Raw genomic sequence first — 19,148 nt, 5'->3', positions numbered from 1 at the left:
CAGAGTTTCCCTTTCCATATTGAGTTTAGAATTGGATTTCTCAAATTGTATAAAATTTTCAAATGAAATTTTGGTTAATATTATTTCGAATTTATAGAAGAAAGGAGAAAGAAAAATAAAATATTTTCTCTAGGAACATTAAATGTTTCTTCACTTTATGTAGCTTCTATTTTATGTCCTTTATTATGGTTTAACAATTCTATTCATACAGTGTACATATTTCTTCTTAGGACTCTTCCTAGGCATTTCATGATTTTTGTTACAGTTGTGAATAGTATTGCCCCACACCAAACACACACAAATATTTTTAAATTAGTTATCACTAATTTATTGGACCACTATTTATATATATGTACATCGTAATGGTTTCCTAGGCTGCCATAACAAAGTGCCACCAAATGGGTGGCTTTAAGTGACAGAAATGTATTCTCTCACAGTTCTAGAGGACAGAAGTCTGGAATCAAGGTGTGGGCAGGCTGTACTTTGTCTGAAGGCGCTAGGGAAGAATTTTTCCTGTGTCTTCTCCGGTTGGGGCCTTTCCCTCCTGGTGTTGCTGGCACGCCTTGGCCTTCCTTCGTTTGTAGATCATCACTGCAGCCTCTATCTCTCTCCCCACACGAACTTCTCCATGCGAGGCTGTGTCTCTCCTCTTCTTAAAGGACACCAGTCCTGTTAGATGAAGGGTCCACCCTACTTCAGTGTGACCTCATCATAAATAATTACCTCTGCAATGATTCTATTTCCAAATAAGGGCTATATCCTGAGGTCCTGGGAAGGGGGAGATACTACCCAACTCAGTACGTACATATTTCACATTTATTATTAAAAGCTTTCTCACAAATGGGATAGAAACTACTAAATATCCCACTCTTTTTATTCCCCTTTTTTTCAGAGTCTATAACCCATGATTTTTAGCAAGTTACATGGCCATCCAAAATAAAGGCCACATTTACCATACTCCTTTGCTGCTAGTTGTGGCCGAATGACTAAGTCCTGCTCAGTGGGATGTGAAAATAAATGCCGTATAGCAGCTTCTGGGACCCCTCCTAAGAGACAGCTGGTTTGGTCCTTTGCCCTTACTTCCCCTCTCCCCCCATCCAGCTACAGAACACAGATGTTATGATGGGGCTATGTTTTGGGCCACAAGGACCAAGGCCCTGCACATCCTGAGGATGACAGCAGAAAGCTGGAATCAGCCCAGGTCCTGAATGACTGTGGACCCATTTTCTGAGCTCTGCAGCTTCTATCTGGACTTTTCTGTTTGAGATAAGCATCCATCCAGGGCTGCCATATTGCACAAGCCCAGGGGGTGCTGTTCACAGGGCAGAGGACATGATCGGAAGACTCTGGAGTTGTGAGGTGAACAAACTGCATGGCCATCCTCAGAGGCCCTGCTTCTGTCTGGTTTAAGCCCCTGGTTGGATTTCAATTACTTCCAGGCAATCTTAATTTTAATAAATTTTTGATAGTTTCTTTAATATCCAGGAGTTTTTTGTGCTTGGAGGGGAATACTCATTAGTATTGGTACTTTGTTTATTACACAATTTGTGAAAATAATATAGCTCTGCAAATCAGTTTTCCTCAAGCATTTAAGCATGATTATTAATTTGACTAGCTACAGTCCCTTAAAACTTAAATGGCAATTACAGATCTAGTGTGATTGATTTTTTTTTTTATAGCTACTTTATTTATTTATTTATTTTTATTTATTTTTGGCTGTGTTGGGTCTTAGTTCCGTGCGAGGGCTTTCTCTAGTTGCGGCAAGCGGGGGCCACTCTTCATCGCGGTGCGCGGGCCTTTCACTATCGCGGCCTCTCTTGTTGCGGGGCACAGGCTCCAGACGCGCAGGCTCAGCAGCTGTGGCTCATGGGCCCAGTTGCTCCGCGGCATGTGGGATCTTCCCAGACCAGGGCTCGAACCCGTGTCCCCTGCATTGGCAGGCAGATTCTCAACCACTGCGCCACCAGGGAAGCCCCATGATTGATTTTTTGAACCCTTCAGACGTCTTAAATAACAGGCCAAACATTCACAGATAAAATATTTCAGAACAATCAAAGTTGTAGGATCTGAGTAATGTAATGATTGATTCTTTTTTTTTTTTTTAGCTACTTTATTATTTATTTATTTATTTTTTTTGTTTGTGTTTGGGTCTTCGGTTCGTGCGAGGGCTTTCTCTAGTTGCGGCAAGCGGGGGCCACTCTTCATCGCGGTGCGGGGACCGCTCTTCATTGCGGTGCGCGGGCCTTTTCACTATCGCGGCCCCTCCCGTTGCGGGGCACAGGCTCCAGACGCGCAGGCTCAGTAGTTGTGGCTCACGGATCCAGCTGCTCCGTGGCATGTGGGATCTTCCCAGACCAGGGCTCGAACCCGTGTCCCCTGCATTAGCAGGCAGATTCTCAACCACTGCGCCACCAGGGAAGCCCTGATTGATTCTTTATTGAGATGCACAAACTAAGGAGATTTAAACTGAAATCTTTGAGTGTTAGGCCAAGTCTTTTTTAACAATAATAAATATTTATTTATGGCATCAGAAACTGTTAAGTTTCTCTTTGTCATAGAGATTTTTTTTTTAACTTTTTATCCATTTTATTTATTTATTTATTTATTTATTTATTTATGCCATGGCACACAGCTTGTGAGATCTTAGTTCCCCTGGCAGTGACAGGGCTGAGTCCTAACCACTAGACTGCCAGGGAATTCCCTTTTTTTTTTTTTTTTAATATTTATTTACCTATTTATTTGGTTGCACCAGGTCTTGGTTGCGGCAGGCGGGGTCCTTAGTTGTGGCATTCGAACTCTTAGTTGTGGCATGCACGTGGGATCTAGTTCCCTGACCAGGGAGCGAACCCAGGCCCCTTGCGTTGGGGGCGCGGAGTCTTAACCACTGCGCCACCAGGGAAGTCCCTGTCATAGAGATTTTAATTTCTGACACTTTGTATCTTTTCCAGAATTTATACATGTTCTAAGTTTGCATGGCAATTTGGGATCCCTTGAAATTCCATATGAACTTTAGGATGATTTTTCCTATTTCTGCAAAAAATGACTGAGATTTTGAAGTGATCACATTGAATCTGTAGATCATTTTGGGTAGTATGGACGTTTTAACAATATTAACTTTTCGAATCCATGAACATGAGATGTCTTTCCATTTGTCCGTGTCTTCTTTAATTTTTTTCAGCAGTGTTTTGTAGTTGTCCATGTAGCGGTCTTTGGCTTTCTTGGTTAACTCCTAAGTATTTTATCCTTTTTGATTCTATTGTGAATGGGATTGCTTTCTTAATTTCCTTCTCGGATTGTTCATTATTGGTGTAAAGAAATGCAACTGATTTTTGTATGTTGATTGGATTTAGTACTTTTTATTGCTTTTTTAAGTGTAATATTTCCCCCTTTTCCATTTTTAGGTAATTGTTGTTAATATAGAGAAAAAGCTTTTATACATTAATTCTGACTTCAGCCCTCTTGTTTACCCTACGTCTTTTCTCTTTTTTCTTTCCCTTTCAAATTCAAGTCTCGGGTTTGGAAGGTATAAAATCATCAACAATAACAGAAGAAAGTTTGTATCTTCTTTTCCAATGTTTACACAATTTCTGGAATTTCCTTGTCTGATTCCATTCCTTAGAACTCCAAGACAATTTGGAGTAAATGGTGACATGGTCCCAATTTAACTGAAATGATTTTAATATTTTGCCATTATAATAATATTTATTGCTTTTCTATAAAAATCATTTCGTACACTTCAGCATTTTTAATTTCTATTTTACTGAGCATTTTAATGATGGCTGAATTCTATGAAGTTCTGTTCAGCATCTATTGATATGAACACATGGGGTTTTTTTCAAATTTATTTTTAATACAATTTTTAAAGGTTACTTTCCATTTACAGTTATTACAAAATATTGGCTCTATTCCCCGTGTTGCACAATACATCCTGGAGCCTATCTTACACCTCCCACTCCCCCACCCCGATATTGCCCCTCCCCCTTCCCTTTCCCCACTGGTAACCACTAGTTTGTTCTCTATAACTGTGAGTCTGCTTCTTTTTTGTTTTATTCACTAGTTTGTTGTATTTTTTAGATTCCACATATAAGTGATATCATACAGTATTTGTTTTGTCTCACTTATTTCACTTAGCATAATGTCCTCTAAGTCCATCCATGTTGCTGCAAAAGGCAAAATTTTGTTCTTTTTTAGGGCTGAGTAATATTCCTTTATATATATGCCACATCTTCTTTATCCATTCATCTGTTGATGGACACTTAGGTTGCTTCCATATCTTGACAATTGTAAATAACACTACTATGAATATTGGAATGCATGTATATTTTCAAATTAGTGTTCTTGTTTTTTTCCAGATATATACCCAGAAGTGGTATTGCTGGGTCATATGATAGTTCTATTTTTAGTTTTTTTGGAAACTTCCGTGCTCTTTTCCACAGTGGCTGCACCAATTTACATTCCCACCAACAGTGTAGAAGGGTTCCCTTTTCTCCACACCCTCACTAACGTTTGTTATTTGTGTTTTTTGATACTAGCCATTCTGATGGGTGTGAGGTGATATCTCATTGTGGTTTTGATTTTCATTTCCCTGATGATTAGCGATGTTGAGCATCTTTTCATGTGCCTGTTGGCCATCTGCATTTCCTCTTTGGAAAAATGTCTATTCAGTTCTTTTGCCCATTTTTATTTTATTTTATTTTTTTATAAATTTATTTTATTTTTATTTATTTCTGGCTGTGTTGGGTCTTTGTTGCTGCACAGGCTTTCTCTAGTTGCCGCCAGCAGGGGATACTGTTTGTCGCAGTGCGCGGGCTTCTCATTTTGGTGGCTTCTCTTGTTGTGGAGCATGGGCTCTAGGCGCACGGGCTTCAGTAGTTGCTGCACGTGGGCTTTCTCTGGTTGTGGCGAGCGGGGGCTACTCTTCATTGTGGTGCACGGGCTTCTCATTACAGTGGCTTCTTTTGCTGCAGAACACAGACTCAAGGTGTGCGGCTTCATTAGTTATGGCACGCAGGCTCAGCAGTTGTGGCTCACGGGCTCAAGAGCGCAGGCTCAGTCATTGTGGCACACAGGCTTAGTTGCTCCGCGGCATGTGGGGTCTTCCCGGACCAGGGCTCGAACCCATGTCCCCTGCATTGGCAGGCAGATTTTTAACCACTGTGCCACCAGGGATGTCCCTATACTAGGAATTCTTAAGTAAATTTTTCCTTAGTGCTGTAGTATCTAAGTTCTTTATACTCATCTTTTTATGAAGGAAAAACCTGATTCTCCTTTCAGAAAGTAACCCAAGTTTTACAGACTTTCAAATTATCTTTATTTTTTCAATTATAAAAATATTTACCCACTTAGAAGAGAAAGGAAAAAAGAAGAATGAAAGAGGAAAGAAAGGTCTCTGGACTTGGGCGAGGGTCAGGGGTGACCGTGGAGCTTGCTACTTGCTCCTAGGAGTCAGCAGTTTATGAAGCAGTGAGATGCCCCAGGACCTGTCATCTTGAGTCACTTCTTAACGACGAAGGGGATGGGGATCCAAGTCTCAAGTCTCTGAAGGAATCCTCTAAATTATTCCAATTCGAGGGCTGTTGAGAGAGAAATGAGAAAGCTTCGGTTGGCAGGAAACTGAGGGAGGAAGGGGAGCAGAGGTGAGGCTGAAAATGCCGGGACAAGAAAAGAACTGGGTCAAGGCAGGCCAGGGATGCCTTAAGAGAAACAGAAAGCTAAGAAGAGTCTACGAAGAGGGGCTTCCCTGGTGGCGCAGTGGTTAAGAATTCACCTGCCAATGCAGGGGACACGGGTTCGAGCCCTGGTCCAGGAAGATCCCACATGCCGCGGAGCAACTAAGCCTGTGCGCCACAACGACTGAGCCTGCGCTAGAGCCCGCGAGCCACAACTACTGAGCCCATGTGCCACAACTACTGAAGCCTGCACGCCTAGAGCCCATGCTCCGCAACAAGAGAAGCCACCGCAATGAGAAGCCCGTGCACCACAACGAAGAGTAGCCCCCGCTCGCCACAACTAGAGAAAGCCCACATGCAGCAACAAAGACCCAATGGCAGCCAAAAATAAATAAATAAAATAAAATCTACTAAAAAAAAAGTCTATGAAGAGAGAGAGAAGGAAGGAACCGGGAGCCCCTGGAAGAGGGGACCTAAAGCGGGTGTCATGAGAAAAGAGAAGGCAGTGGGGAGAGAGCAAGGAGAGGATTGACAGACAGAAGTGGGGCTGAAGCTGGGAAGGGGGTCGGCGGAGGGTGGAGAGGCCAGGGGCCTGCAGCGGGGAGAGCTTCTCACCAGCAGGATCTTCCGGAGCCGACGGCTTATGCTTTCACTGTATTGCTCCAGCTTATCCCAGGACTCGAAGGGCATCCCCTGGTTATCCACAAATTCTTCCCAGCAGTCTTCAAACTCTGAGATGAGAGAGGGAAACCGAGTCAGGCTCCAAGGGCAGGGGAGCAGCAAGCTGGCACCAGCAGGGCCACGGTCCCTCCTTCCTTTCCGCTTCCTTCTCTTCCTCTCCCTGGAATTAGTCTGTCCCTGGAATTTCCCCTTTGGGTGGTTTCACACCCGGGGTCTCAGCTGGGCCGCCGTCCTTGTCCAGCCTCCTCTCCCCCGCCACTCCCACTCAGTGGCTTTCGTTCTTGGAACTGCAGATCCTCCCGTCCACCGACAGCTCTGTCTCTCTTCCTACCTGAGCGGGTCATGACAGCCACTGAGACCTGGGCTGCCTGTAGCTGCTGCAGCCCCCTCTGAAACAGCTTGACCCAGTGGAAGTACAGGCGGGAGGCAAAGATCTGCAGGCTCAGGTGGTCCTGACCGTTGATGAAATCAACCAGTTCCCTGGCACAGGTAGGGCAAGGGCTCCACGTGACATAGCAGATGATTTTGTAGCTCTGGTTTGGGTCGAGATTCAGCGAGGTGATCTTGTCAATAAAGCGAATTTCTGCATGTCGCTGTTTCTGGAGAGGGTCTCAGAGAGACGGAAGGGTTGGTTAGAAGGCAGAGGCCAGAGGTCACACACCGAGGGTGAAGATCGGCATGAGGGCCTCTGTCCTGTGAACTTCCCAGTATGTGAACTTGCCTATAGCACAAGGAAGAACCTCCTTCTTTCCTTCAGTTATTCATTCCTTCACTCACTCACTCATCCATTAATTCCACACTCCCCAAGCACCTGTAACTTGATCGGAATCGGATCAGGGTCCCAGTGCCCAGAGGAGAAGGGTTGTAGAACAGACACCCCCAGGGCACAGTCCTGAATACTCTGTGACCTGGCTTTTGGACATGTCCAGGAGGTTTTCTGGAGATGTTTGAACCTGAGGGTACCAGGGAGGTCAGGGAGGGAGGGAGCGGGGACGGGACAGGTAGGAAGATGGCAGAAAGGCGGAAGTGTGATGGAGATCTTGCAGGTGAGGTTAGGTGCTCAGTCCTCGGAAGAGCGCTTGGCTTCCCCGAAGTGGTGACTGAGCTGAGATCCGGAGGATGAGGCAACATTAACTTCTCAAAGAGGGGCAGGAGGAACGTTCTGCTGGAGGGAAGGGCTTGTGTGGTGGCCTGGGGATGGGAAAGAATGTGGAGAGCTCCAGGGAAGCAGGGCTCACTCAGACTGCTAAGCCTCAGGATTTTCCCTGCATGGTGCGGTTGCCCCTGCTTGCCCTGTGCCCAGGGAACCCACTTGGCACCTTGTTTCGGAAGCAGCCTTTGTCAAGCGTGAAGCCATCGAGCTGCTTCAGCTGGTAGCACAAATAGGTCTTCCTCCGGTAGCGGGGCAGTGGGACCTGGTGCTGGTTGCCAAACTGTTGTTGGAATACTTTTTTTTTTAGCAGATTCATTGTGTTTCTGTGCAACAGGAAGGAGAAAATCAAAGATGCAGAGAGTGTTTTCTGGTGTCACCCAAGGCTCTGTCACATTCTGAACCCAGCTTCTTGGGTTCACCTAGGCCCCTAAGGAGAGGTAAGGGAGAGTCTCTTCCTTCTTTATTGGCCAGGAGGACTGGGAGGGAGAGGGAAGAGGGCGAGCTCTCCCCCCTCACACGTCACCACCCCCTCCAGCCCACGCTAGAGGCCATTGCAGGCAGGACACCTGGGCTGAGTGGGGGGCCCCCCACCCCGAGAACTGGACACGGCATGTCCTTCCTCGTCTCTCACATCTTTGTCCTGAGTCCCAGACCCCTCTGTTAAGGTCCCACAAGCACCTCAACCCGGTACCTAATGTCAGGACCCTTCTCTTTGGGGAGTGGGGAGGGGGATGGAAGTTAAAGAGCTTCCTTTAACTCTGTGCTCTTGGCCAAGGTGTGTGTATCACAATTTTGTCTGTACAAAGAGCACAGAGGCATGTGAACAGGAACAACTGTTGTCACCAAGGGAGTATTGTGACAGAGACTTTTGGCTGAAGGGCTCACATAGCTTTTTCTCCCCCTAATTATGATGGTACTCTATAGAGTATTCCATTTTCTATCTTGCTTTTCTTTCATTTAATATTATACTGCAAAGTGGCCCAGCCCATGTGGGGATGCAGAACCACCAGGTTCTTTTCAGTAAATGCTGTTGGCTCTGCGCAGACAGCAGTAGGTGGATGTAACCAGGCGCCTTCCTGCCGGGCCCCAGAGAGGCGCATGACGGCACCCTCTGGCCGGGGCCGCACTGCACGTGGCCACCCACGACCAAGCAGATGCCAGTCTGAACGAGCCTGGGAGGCTTGATGGCCCCAGCCCATTGCCCTTCTGGACACTCCACCCAAGGTAATGTCACTTGGTTGACCATCGAGTCAGACTCAGATGACCTCAGAGCCTCAGAATTGGCATCTGGACACAGGAATCAAGCCAAGGGTGCCCTCACGGCCCAGACCACGGGGCACAATACTTTGTTCCTGCAAGGCCAGAGAAGTCTCGGCATATTTCCAGCCAACTCACCAGTTCCACCAACGAGAAACCATTTCTGATATGTTATGCTAATTAACAAAGCCACAAACTTCATCAGTGGAAACCTATCTCTGACGTCCCTTGTGTTAATTAGTAAAACTTTAGATGGATTTGGATAACGATTGCTGAAGAGACCATCTCTGGACTGTGGCCTTTGATGACTGGCCAGTGATCTCGCCTGGAGTTCACACTGCCCATGAGGGCAATTGGCCACCGTCAGGGTAAGGATTAGAAGGGAAACCCCATTCATATCACACCTAAGACAACCACTGCCCCGTTTGCCCGGAATCTTCCTGATTTTAGCCCTGAAGTTCCCATGTTCTGGGAAACTCCCCAGTCCTGGGGAAAGCCAGACACTCAAGGCTGAGATATTTCACATTTGAGACAAGAGGACTTATCTTCATAGCACAAATGTTGCCCCTTGCCCTTGAATAGCTAAAACTGTAGGTACGATAGAAACAACTTGTAAGAAGTACTTAAAGACCAGTTGAATTTTTCATACTTGGTAGTGTCTTCATGGGAAACGAGTTATCTTCTTGTCTTGGACAGTTTTCCCTCCACAGAGCAGAAATGAGAATATTCTTTACAAAACTGTGCCTTTATAATAAAATTTTTAAAAATGCTTTTATAGCTGACTCCAAACATTGTTTCACTCATCCTTGAACCTAAAGTCTAGGACTGAGGGTGCACAGAGAGCTTTAGGAAGACCCAGTGGCCATGCCTATGGGATATGGCCAGGGACACAGACAGGCTGTGGCAGAGGCAGGGCTGGGAGGCCTGAGGCAAGAGAAGGAGCCAGAGAGGAAGAGAACCCAGGGCTGGGCGCAGAGCCCGAGGCAGCGAGGAGGACCAGGCAGCACCACCTGGTCCCTGCAGCCGGGCTCCAGCCTCCTTGGCACACATCCCAGCTTGCCCTGGGCACTGGGATCTCTGGCTCCACCTCCCTCTCACAAGGCTGCCCTTGGCCTTGGGAAAGTCCCTTATCTGAGAGTGTTGCCCTACAGCTCTCTGAGCGGTAGATGCCCTTCCTGCCTGGGTAAGCGGAGGTGGGAGGCCTAGGGTGGTTTTTGTCTCTCAGACCCATCCTCTTTCTTCCTCCTGGGCTCTGGACTTACCTGATCCCAGGAGTCCAGATGCAGTCTCCTGGCCTAGGAAGGCTTGTCCAAGCCCAGCCCTTTGTCATAGGCACTCTGCCTCGATTTCCTCTCCCAGGACCCTTTCTTTAGGACAGCCCCTTATCTGAAAGCGACCTCCCAGGCCGTCTCAGCCGAGGCTCCACCTCCTTCCTGCTTTGGCACCAGGGGTGGGAGGGCCCTGGGGTGGTTTGCTTCCTCAGGCTCTGACCCACCTACTCTTGGGCCCTCCCTCTTGGCAGAGGTCGGTCTCTGATGAAGTCAGACCCCTCTGTGCAGCAGGACCCGACGTTATTGCAAAGGGAAAGAGAAAGTAAAGATGCCAGAGAGAGGGGGATGGGACAGACCCTGGCGGAAGAGAGCAGGACAAAGGCCTGCTCCCATTGGGGGAGGGGCGGGCTGGAGCCCTCTCCACCCTACTCCTACTTGGCACTTAGCTTTTATTCAGTACCCTGACAAGACTCTGGGCAGGACGGAAAATGAGGGCTGGGGGTCAGCACTCCAGATCTTCATCTCCAGCCCTGTGTTGAGCAGATCCTGTGCACCATCTGCTACCCAGCTCCCCAGTAGCATCAAGCGGGGAGGAGCATTATCCTGACATTTTAGATGCGGTTCCAGCACAGAGAGGTTAAGACACTCTCTTGAGGTCACACAGCAAATAAATGGCAGAACTGGAAAGCTGTCCAGGAAGCCTGGCCTGGTTCCCTCCCCTTGCTTCCTCATTGTTCCATGAAAAGGAGTTGGGGAGGGGGCACAAGAGAAGGGGTAAGCTGTCTGCTTACTTTGTCACGTGGCCACCAAGACCTCCAGATGAGAAAACAGCTCTGGGGAAAGTTGAAACCTAGGGAGGAGGTCTTAGAGCAGTCACGGCCACCTCCAGTCCAGACTGCACACAAATGTGATTCCCAAATTAACTTTTCCCCGCTTGTCATCCCATTGCTACCCGACCCTGCACACACCCCCTTCTGCCCCACAGGCCCTGGTACGGCCTCGGGGGTAACACAAGCTTGGGCAGGAGGTTAGAGGATCCACAGGAATGGTGTCCCCTTCACCCCCATCTGTCCTAATGCCCAGGGCCACAGCCAACAAAAGATTCTAGAACGAGCTGGGTCCTTCTGGGAAGAGTGACCAGATTTTTTTTTTTTTTTTTTTTTTTTGGCCACATCACGTGGCATGCGGAGCTTGCCCAACCGGGGATTGAACCTGTGCCCCCTGCATTGGGGGCATGGAGTCTTAACCACTGGACCACCAGGGAAGTCCAAAGAGTGATCAGATTTGCACACTGAAGTGTTGGTCAAACTCAGAGAGCTAAGTCACCGCTGGCCTGAGAGGCAGGAAGGATGGACGAGAAGGCTGAAACCCTTTGCTGGCCTTTCCCTAATGACAGCAATCCTACAGCCCCGGCTTGGAGATTCCTGTGAGCCGCCTGAGATGGGCCAAAATGCAGGTGTGCCAGAAGCGGGACATTTTAAGCTGGCCACTGTGGCCCGTTTTAATGCCCGAGACAATCAGGAGGTACGTCATCCACATCCATGTCCCTCTGTGCCTCCCTCCTTGAAGGAAACACCGACAGGGAGAGCATCAAGGCAGAAGAGCCAAAGCAACCAGAGACCCCCCTGGATTCTGCCCAAGACCCCCAGGCAGCAGTGCAAACAGGAAGGGAGAGTAAAGGGACAGGTGTCTGCTGCCACTGACAATTCACACCCAGACGGCCAAGATAAATGGGACCCCAGACCTTCTCCACAAGGAATTTAAGGACAGATTCCAAACCAACAGCTTCCCACTTGCTGTTCCTTCCTCTGCCTCTGCCTGCCCAGAATCCCACCTCATCAGGCTCTTACTCCCTTTTTGCCCTGCCACAATCCCGGCCACCCTTTCTGGAACCTCCACGGAGTTCCTCCCCGGTGCATTCACGTGGCAGCTGGCTCTGTGGACAAAGGGCCAGACGCTCGCTTCCTGATCTACCTTGAGCAACTGAGCTGTGGTCTCTGACCTGACTCTTGGCAGCCCTTCCACTTTCTAGTCTGCTTTTTGAAAAAGCTCCAATAATCTCAATCCTCACGTCCCCAATCCTACTTTTTTCTAAAAACTTATTTAAATGTAAACTTAACCATTTTTTTTTTTCCTTGCTCATTCTCCATCACCATCCCCAGAGCTTCATCTCTGGCGGCAATTTGGGAATGGGATGAGGGATGAGCAGAGTGAAGACAGGGTGTGATGATCACAAAGTGAAGGCAGGGTGGCGGTGGGGTTCTAGGGACACCAAGGTCTGGAATGGAAGCAGAGGAGTTGGGGTCAAGGGGGCATAAGCCGGAGAGAGACACACAGGACGAGGATCCGGCTCTCACTGCACCTGCTCAGCTCGAAAAAGCGTTTGGTCATCGTATGGGCTGAACCGTGTCCCCGCAAATCCACATGCTGAAGTCCCAACCTCCAGTTTCTCAGAACGTGACTGTACTTGAGATAGGGCCTTTAAAGAGGTGATTGTGTTAAGAGGAAGCTCTTAGGGTGACCCTTAGTCCAATCTGACTGATGTCCTTATGAGAAGAGGAAATTGGGACACACAGAGGGACACCAGGGGCTCCCCAGGGGTCATGCACAGAAGAAAGACCATCTGAGGACAGAGCGAGAAGGCAGCTGTCTGCAGCCAAGGAGGGAGGGTGCAGGAGAAGCCCAACCTACCGACTCCTTGATCTTGGACTTCTAGCCTCCATATCGGTGAGAAAGTAAATACCTGTTGTTAAGTCACTCAGTCTGTGGCGTTTTGTTGCGGATATCCTAGCAAACGAATACCATCATTCCCATCAAGGAACCTCGTTCTCTGATAAGTCAAGTCTGTCTTCAAGGATGTTTTTCAAATCTCATTTTCACACTTATACATATTCATGCTCATTTATGTTCAGTTCAATAACAAAGTTTGGTCAATGTGTGAGATGGGAGGAGGCGGGGCTCCCTTGCTGGGGGAGAGGGAGATCTTACAGGGGGAGGGGGAGACGCTGGGGGAAGAAAGGAGAGAGGAGCTGAGGGAGGGCAGGGGCAGCCCAAGGGCAGTGGCCCTCTGGGGCCAGGGAGGAGAGGAGGCTGAGAAGGGAGGTGGAAGGTACTCGGAGATAAGGAGAAGGTGGGGGGAGGGAGGCTAAGGAAGCCCTCACCGGAGAATTTCCTGAAGCTTTGCCGCCAGGAACTGATAATTTTTACGCAGTTTCTTCCAAGGCTTGAAGGGCATTCCCTGATTGTACACAAAGTTTTTCCAACAGTATTTAAACTCTGAGATAAAGAGGAGAGAAAGCCATCAGGTCCGGGCCCTGGGAGGCCTTTCTCCGCTGACCATCCTGTGTCCTGCCCCCTCCTGCCCCCTCCCTGCCATGTGCCCTCAGTCCTGCCTCGTTTCCCAGGCTCTCCTCCCACTCACCCTCGCTGGTGGGTATTCTAGGTCCGCCCCCATCCCCCCCACCGCCCCGCCCTCCAGCCCCCAGCCCCCTCTGCTCTCACCTCGGAGGGACATGAGGCGCACCCAGGCCCTCTGGTGGTGCAGCAGGCGCAGCCCGTGCTGGCACTCTGGTTTCCAGAAGTAGTAGAGGCGGGCGGCAAAGATGCTCAGCCTCACGTTCCTGTTCTCCTTCAGGAACGCAGCCACCTGCTCTGCACATGACAAGCAGGGGCTCCAGGATAAGAACCAGGTGATGTGGTACTGCTCGTAAGGGGACAGCTTCTTGGCGCAAAACCAAGAGAGGAAGCAGAGTTCCGCGTGGCAGGGAGTCTCGGGATAGACCTGGGAGAGATGGAGGCGGAAAGGGGGCGTTCTTGGCCGGCAGAGCAGGCAGTGAGGCCGGACTAGGGAGCTGGGGAGGAGGGGTAAGGGGGGTGGGCATCCCAGAGGCAGGTTGTTCATGAGTTATCCCTTCTTTCCATCTCTCCCCTCCCTTCTGTTCTTCTTTAGTCATTGACTACCCTCATTCATCGACTCACCCATTTATTCTAACATCCATCCTCCCATTCATTCATTCTACAAGTAACCTGAGTGCCTGCTGTGGGCCAGGCCCTGTGGGGTCCAGGCTTGGTCCCTAGGTGCTGTCTGCTGGGAGGCCCACAGAGCTGCCCTGTCCGTCGGCAGAACCACCAGCCACAGATGTCTACAGAGCACTTGAGATGCGGCTCGTCTGAAGGGAGGTGTGTGGCAAGTGTAGAACTACACAGTTCATTTCAGTGACTTCATATTGAAGAAAAAAGAATGTAAACTATCTCATGAAGAAGTTTTATATTAGTTATATATTAGAAAATACATCTAATTGAAATAATAGATTAGGTATACAGTCAGTCCTCTGTATCTGAGAGTTGCTCATCTGCAGATTCAACCAACCACCTATTGAAATTATTCAGGAAAAAAAAAAATTCCAGAAAGTTCCAAAACGCAAAACTTGAATTTGCCAGGCTGGCAACTACTTACATAACATCCACAATGTATTTACAACTATTTACATAGCGTTTACATTGTATCAGGTATTATAAGTAAGTTAGAGATGATCTAAAGTCTATGGGAGGATGTGGGTAGGTTATATGCAAATGCTATGCCATCTTACATAAGGGATTTAGCATCTTCAGATTTTGGTGTTCGTGGGGGTCCTGGAGCCAACCTCCCCACCCCCATATCTAGGGAATGACTGTGTTGTCTAACACAGGGTCAATATTAATTTCGTCAGTTTCTCTTAACTTTTTGAACACTGGGTAGTAGAAAGAGTGAGATGACACCTGTGACTCAGATTAGGTTTGGGTGGGATAATACTGCTTCAGTGCACACCCCCGCCCCGCCCCTTCCGCACACAGGTTCTGAAAAGGCTGCCTTCTGGGTGGAGGAGGGCAGGCGGGTGGGGGGACCTTTCACCAAGCCCGAAGACAAACTCAGAGACCCACCACCAGCAGACTCGCTAAACAAGGCTTAGTGGGATAAGTCAACCGCCATCACGTATCCGGTTCCAGGACTTAAGAAAATGTGTGGGAAGATACATCCGCCACTGAGAACCCCCAAATGGCGTTGGACTTATTACCATTTTTTCCACATCCTCTACTGGCTTATGTGAACCTGTGTAACACCTCTGACATGAGGGACACCATTTGGGGGCTAAAATTTCATCGCATTTTTGAAACAGGCACCAGATTTGAACTATTACACTGGGCAAAGGCATAGGACAGAGCCTGTCACTGCTATATCCGCATTCTTTTTGGGGGGGGGAGGGGCCGGGTGCGGGTGACATGCAGGATCTTAGTTCCCAGCGCCTCCTGCATTGGGAGCACCCAGCCTTAACCACTGGACTGCCAGGGGAGTCCCAATATCCGCATTCTTGATTAAAAACTGGACACACTGCAAAAGGGATTTTCCTAGTATCTGACATAATATACTCGAAAACCAATGAATTTCAATTGTAATTATATCTCCCAATCATAATATTGGGAAAACAACTTGTGCAAGCATCTTAAACCTTCCGCAACTTGCCAATACCCGCCCCCGCCCCGGCTTTTTTCTCCTTGGCGGGACACAACGCAGGCTGCACCTGAATCTGTGCTCCCCGCATTGCAATTCTAAGGCACCAAATAAATGCTTTTGTGTCTTTGCGCTGCGCCTCTTTTCTGGGTCGACACTTAGCTCCCGCCTGCGATGAGTGTCCTGGGGCCCATACCCGGTTTTGAAAGACCCCCCAGTCGGAGGGGTCAGGTGAGCAGTGCTTCAGTCTTTCCACCTGGTAGCAGAGGTAGGAGCAGTTCCGCCCACTGGCAAAGCTCAAGTTGCGAAAGTGGAAGGAGAAGGTTTGGCGATCTAACCACTCCACTGGGTTTCTGGGGCAAAAGAGAGAAAAGGGAAAATGCAGAGAGCGCCCCCTGGAGTTACTCCCGGCTGGTCTCTCCGGAGCGCAGCCCCCTGGACGCCCTAGGCGCTGTGCCTCCCAGCAACCCGCCTGGGCCTTGAGAATTTCCTGCGCCTTTCCAGGCAGGAAGGCTGGGGGAGAGGGAGAGGAGAGGGTGCTAGGACAGCAGGGATGGGTGACGTCTCCCACAGGGGCCCTGGCTCTGCTACTTCCAATAGCACACCCCCCACCTCCACTCCGGTTTTCCTGCCCACCCATCCCCCAAATCATTAGAAAAATAAAAAAAGAGTAACGAAAACCTCTCCACTCCAAAATAAGAGCCTTTAACATTTCAGTTCAATTCGTTCCTGACTTTTCACTTGCACATGTTTGTTTGTTTTGTTTTTTAATGTCGGGTTAACACCTAAATTCACAGGCTTGGGCTATGGTTACAAGTGCTTTGTGTATCTGAACTCATCTACTCTCCAAATGCTACGGGAGCCATGCCCATTTTATAGTGGAGGAAGCGGGGACGCAGAGGGGGACAAGTAACCTGCCTAAGTCACAGAGCTGTAAGTGATAGAGCTGGGTCCCCTGACCAGGCCAGGCCATTTCCAGCTCTTCCATTATATGACCTTGCAGCTGTGTGAAGTCTTGGGTGTGGCTTTCTTTTCTACTTAATTTTAAAATAGGAGCGTTTCTCCTGATCTTTCCTCCAGTTCCATTACAGCTGTTAGTGGTACAGTTATAAACGTGAAGCGTGGTCACCTAGGGTGTGGCCAGGTTTGTGAACGGTGTGCATTTACTTTCCTGCTCAGAGTTGAGATATCCTTGGAGGAGATGATTTATCTTCTTGCCTCAGAGAACTATTCTCACACTGTGTTTACAATGGTGTCAACTGAAACTGATCAGAATGCTTTAAAAAAAGTCACCAGCTGCTTCAATCATCCTTTCACCAAATTCTAAGCGTTAACAGAGCACAGATATTTCCGACCAATAGAGGGTGCAGCCCCGCACAGGCAGGGAGGGGACGGCCTAGCCCGACAGACTTTCAGACTGAGAGCTGGGCCACGAGGACCCTCAGAGCTGGGTGGAGGTTTGGGAGGGGCCGGTTCAGAAGCAATAGTGGGGGCACCCCCAGAACAGGGCAAAGACCCCAGATGGGAGTGGGCCCTGCAGAGAAGGAGCCCAGAGAGGGAAAGGAGCAAGGCTGGGACTGCAGGGACTGCGGGGAGAAGGAGGCCAAGGACAGAGGCACAGCCCTAGAGAGGGCTGGAGATGGGCCCCAGTGGGACAGAGCGGGCAGCAGCGGTACCTGATCCGGGGCCTCTGGCTGCAGCCTCCTTTGCTGGCTAGTCCCAGCCCTGCCCTTTGTCTCGGGCGCTGGGGCTCCATTTCCTCTCCCAGGGCTCTCGTGTAGAAAACCCCCTTATCTGTGAGCGACCTCCCAGGCCGTCTCAGCCGAGGCTCCACCTCCTTCCTGCTTTGGCACCAAGGGTGGGAGGGCCCTGGGGTGGTTTGCTTCCTTAGGCTCCGACCCACCTTCTCTTGGGCCCTCCCTCTTTGGCAGAGATCGGTCTCTGATGAAGCCAGACCCCTCTATGCAGCAGGACCCGACGTTATTGCAAAGGGAAAGAGAAAGTAAAGATGCCAGAGAGAGGGGGATGGGACAGACCCTGGCGGAAGAGAGCAGGACAAAGCCCTCTCCACCCCACCCCTGCACCCAGCCCAAATCTGCACCTGGCTCTACACTTGCCTGTTGAATGAATGGAGGCAATGAGAAAGTATGGACCTTGGATCAGGACTCCTTATTTTCTCCTGGCACAGCCAGAAGTGAGGGGACAGATGTGCTTTGAATTCCTACTTCTGTGCTTGGTCCTCGGCAAGAGTCCCCTCAGCCTTCGCGTGGCAGAGAGAGGGCATGCTTGCACGAAGGCTCTCTTTATAAGGACACTAATCCCCTCATGGGGGTCCCATCCTCATGACCTCATCTAAACCCAATCACCCAAAGGCCCCACCTCCAAATTCCATCACACTGGGGGTTAGGGCTGTAACAGAGTAGAACAAACCTGACTTCATATTGAATCTATTCCTTTACCTCTAACCCTTGTGCTCTGTTGCCTGTGCTTAGTCATGCTGGCTCTGCACCTTTATAAAAGAATGTTGCCTAGAATCTCCCATGGATTCAGGCTCTGGGTCCCACTCTTTAGAGCAGGGGTGGCAAACTATGGCCCCAGGCTAACCACCTGATTTTTTGTAAATAAAGTTTTATTGGGACTCAAAAAAAAAGGGGGAAGTCAGGGAGTTCCCTGGTGATCTAAAGATTAGGGGTCAGCATTTTCATTGCTGTGGCCCGGGTTCAATACCTGGTCGGGAACTGAGATTCCCGCAAGCCTTGTGGTGTGGCCAAAAAAAAAAGGGAGGGGGAATCAATCAATAAATATTACTTCAAACACACACACACACACACACACACACACACATACACACACACACAAAAGAACGTTGCCTAGAGTCTGGAATATATGTGATAGCCCATTCTCTAGCCTCTGACCTTTAAAGGCACACTTTTCCATTCATATAGAGATAAAAAGTTGCAGAACAGAAAATAACAATTATCTTGTTGGAGGTTTATGGGAACATTGTGACCAGACCTACCTGGACAGCTGCAAGAACAAAGGATTCCTGCAACGACCAGCCACACCCCGTCCCCTTTTATTTATTTATTTAACTTATGCTTAGTATTTAATGGTAATTTAAATGTAAGTACAATAAAAAGTGAAAACCTGAAAATAAAAAAAAGAATTCCATTGTGTATATTTACATAATAATGTATGTTATCAATCACTTCAGGAGCAGATTTAAGTTGTCATCACTCACATCCTTGAGGTGGATCCTAATCCTGTGTCTTTACATCCTAAATCTTTGAGCACCTACTTAATTGTTTCTCTTTTGTTTCTCTGTTGTTCTCAATGTCCTGTCTAGGGAATCCTTTGAAACCCATACCCTTAACCACAGTATTAAGATCCTCCAATAAGCAGATAGAATGATGGGATTAGATGTGTAAGAGAATTTGGAGGGAAACACCTCTAAGGGAAAAATGGGGAGGGAGCCAGAGCAAAGGGGAGAGCTGGTGATGGTAAAGAAGTGGGGAAGAAAGGAAGTTTCAATAGAAAGCATATTGGAGTGCAATGCAGTTTAGAGCGTTTTCTCTAGGTCAATGAGGAAACCTCAAGCCAAAGTTACCTGTCAGAGGAGTTTCGTGTCT

General features: G+C 48.7%; 2 protein-coding genes across 2 annotated transcripts; both read right to left on the bottom strand.

Moving 5' to 3' along the window:
• Positions 1-5,287: 5,287 nt before the first annotated feature.
• Positions 5,288-10,181, bottom strand: APOBEC3H (apolipoprotein B mRNA editing enzyme catalytic subunit 3H). The gene is made up of 5 exons (XM_082350663.1): positions 10,023-10,181; positions 7,670-7,826; positions 6,682-6,949; positions 6,285-6,400; positions 5,288-5,573 (listed from the first exon to the last, which is right to left on the bottom strand). Exons 1-5 carry the CDS (start codon positions 10,088-10,090, stop codon positions 5,484-5,486), a joined length of 699 nt encoding a protein of 232 aa, XP_082206789.1. The 5' UTR covers positions 10,091-10,181; the 3' UTR covers positions 5,288-5,483.
• On the bottom strand, positions 10,023-17,491 carry LOC309609352 (DNA dC->dU-editing enzyme APOBEC-3C-like). The gene is made up of 4 exons (XM_082350666.1): positions 17,196-17,491; positions 15,716-15,872; positions 13,533-13,812; positions 10,023-13,307 (listed from the first exon to the last, which is right to left on the bottom strand). Exons 1-4 carry the CDS (start codon positions 17,273-17,275, stop codon positions 13,189-13,191), a joined length of 636 nt encoding a protein of 211 aa, XP_082206792.1. The 5' UTR covers positions 17,276-17,491; the 3' UTR covers positions 10,023-13,188.
• Between the last annotated feature and the right edge of the window lie 1,657 nt (positions 17,492-19,148).

Source organism: Balaenoptera borealis (assembly GCF_965194805.1).
Source record: "Balaenoptera borealis genome assembly, chromosome: 13".
NCBI lineage: Eukaryota > Metazoa > Chordata > Mammalia > Artiodactyla > Balaenopteridae > Balaenoptera > Balaenoptera borealis.
Note: the sequence above shows the minus strand (reverse complement) of the source record. Positions and strands in the feature narration are given on the sequence as shown.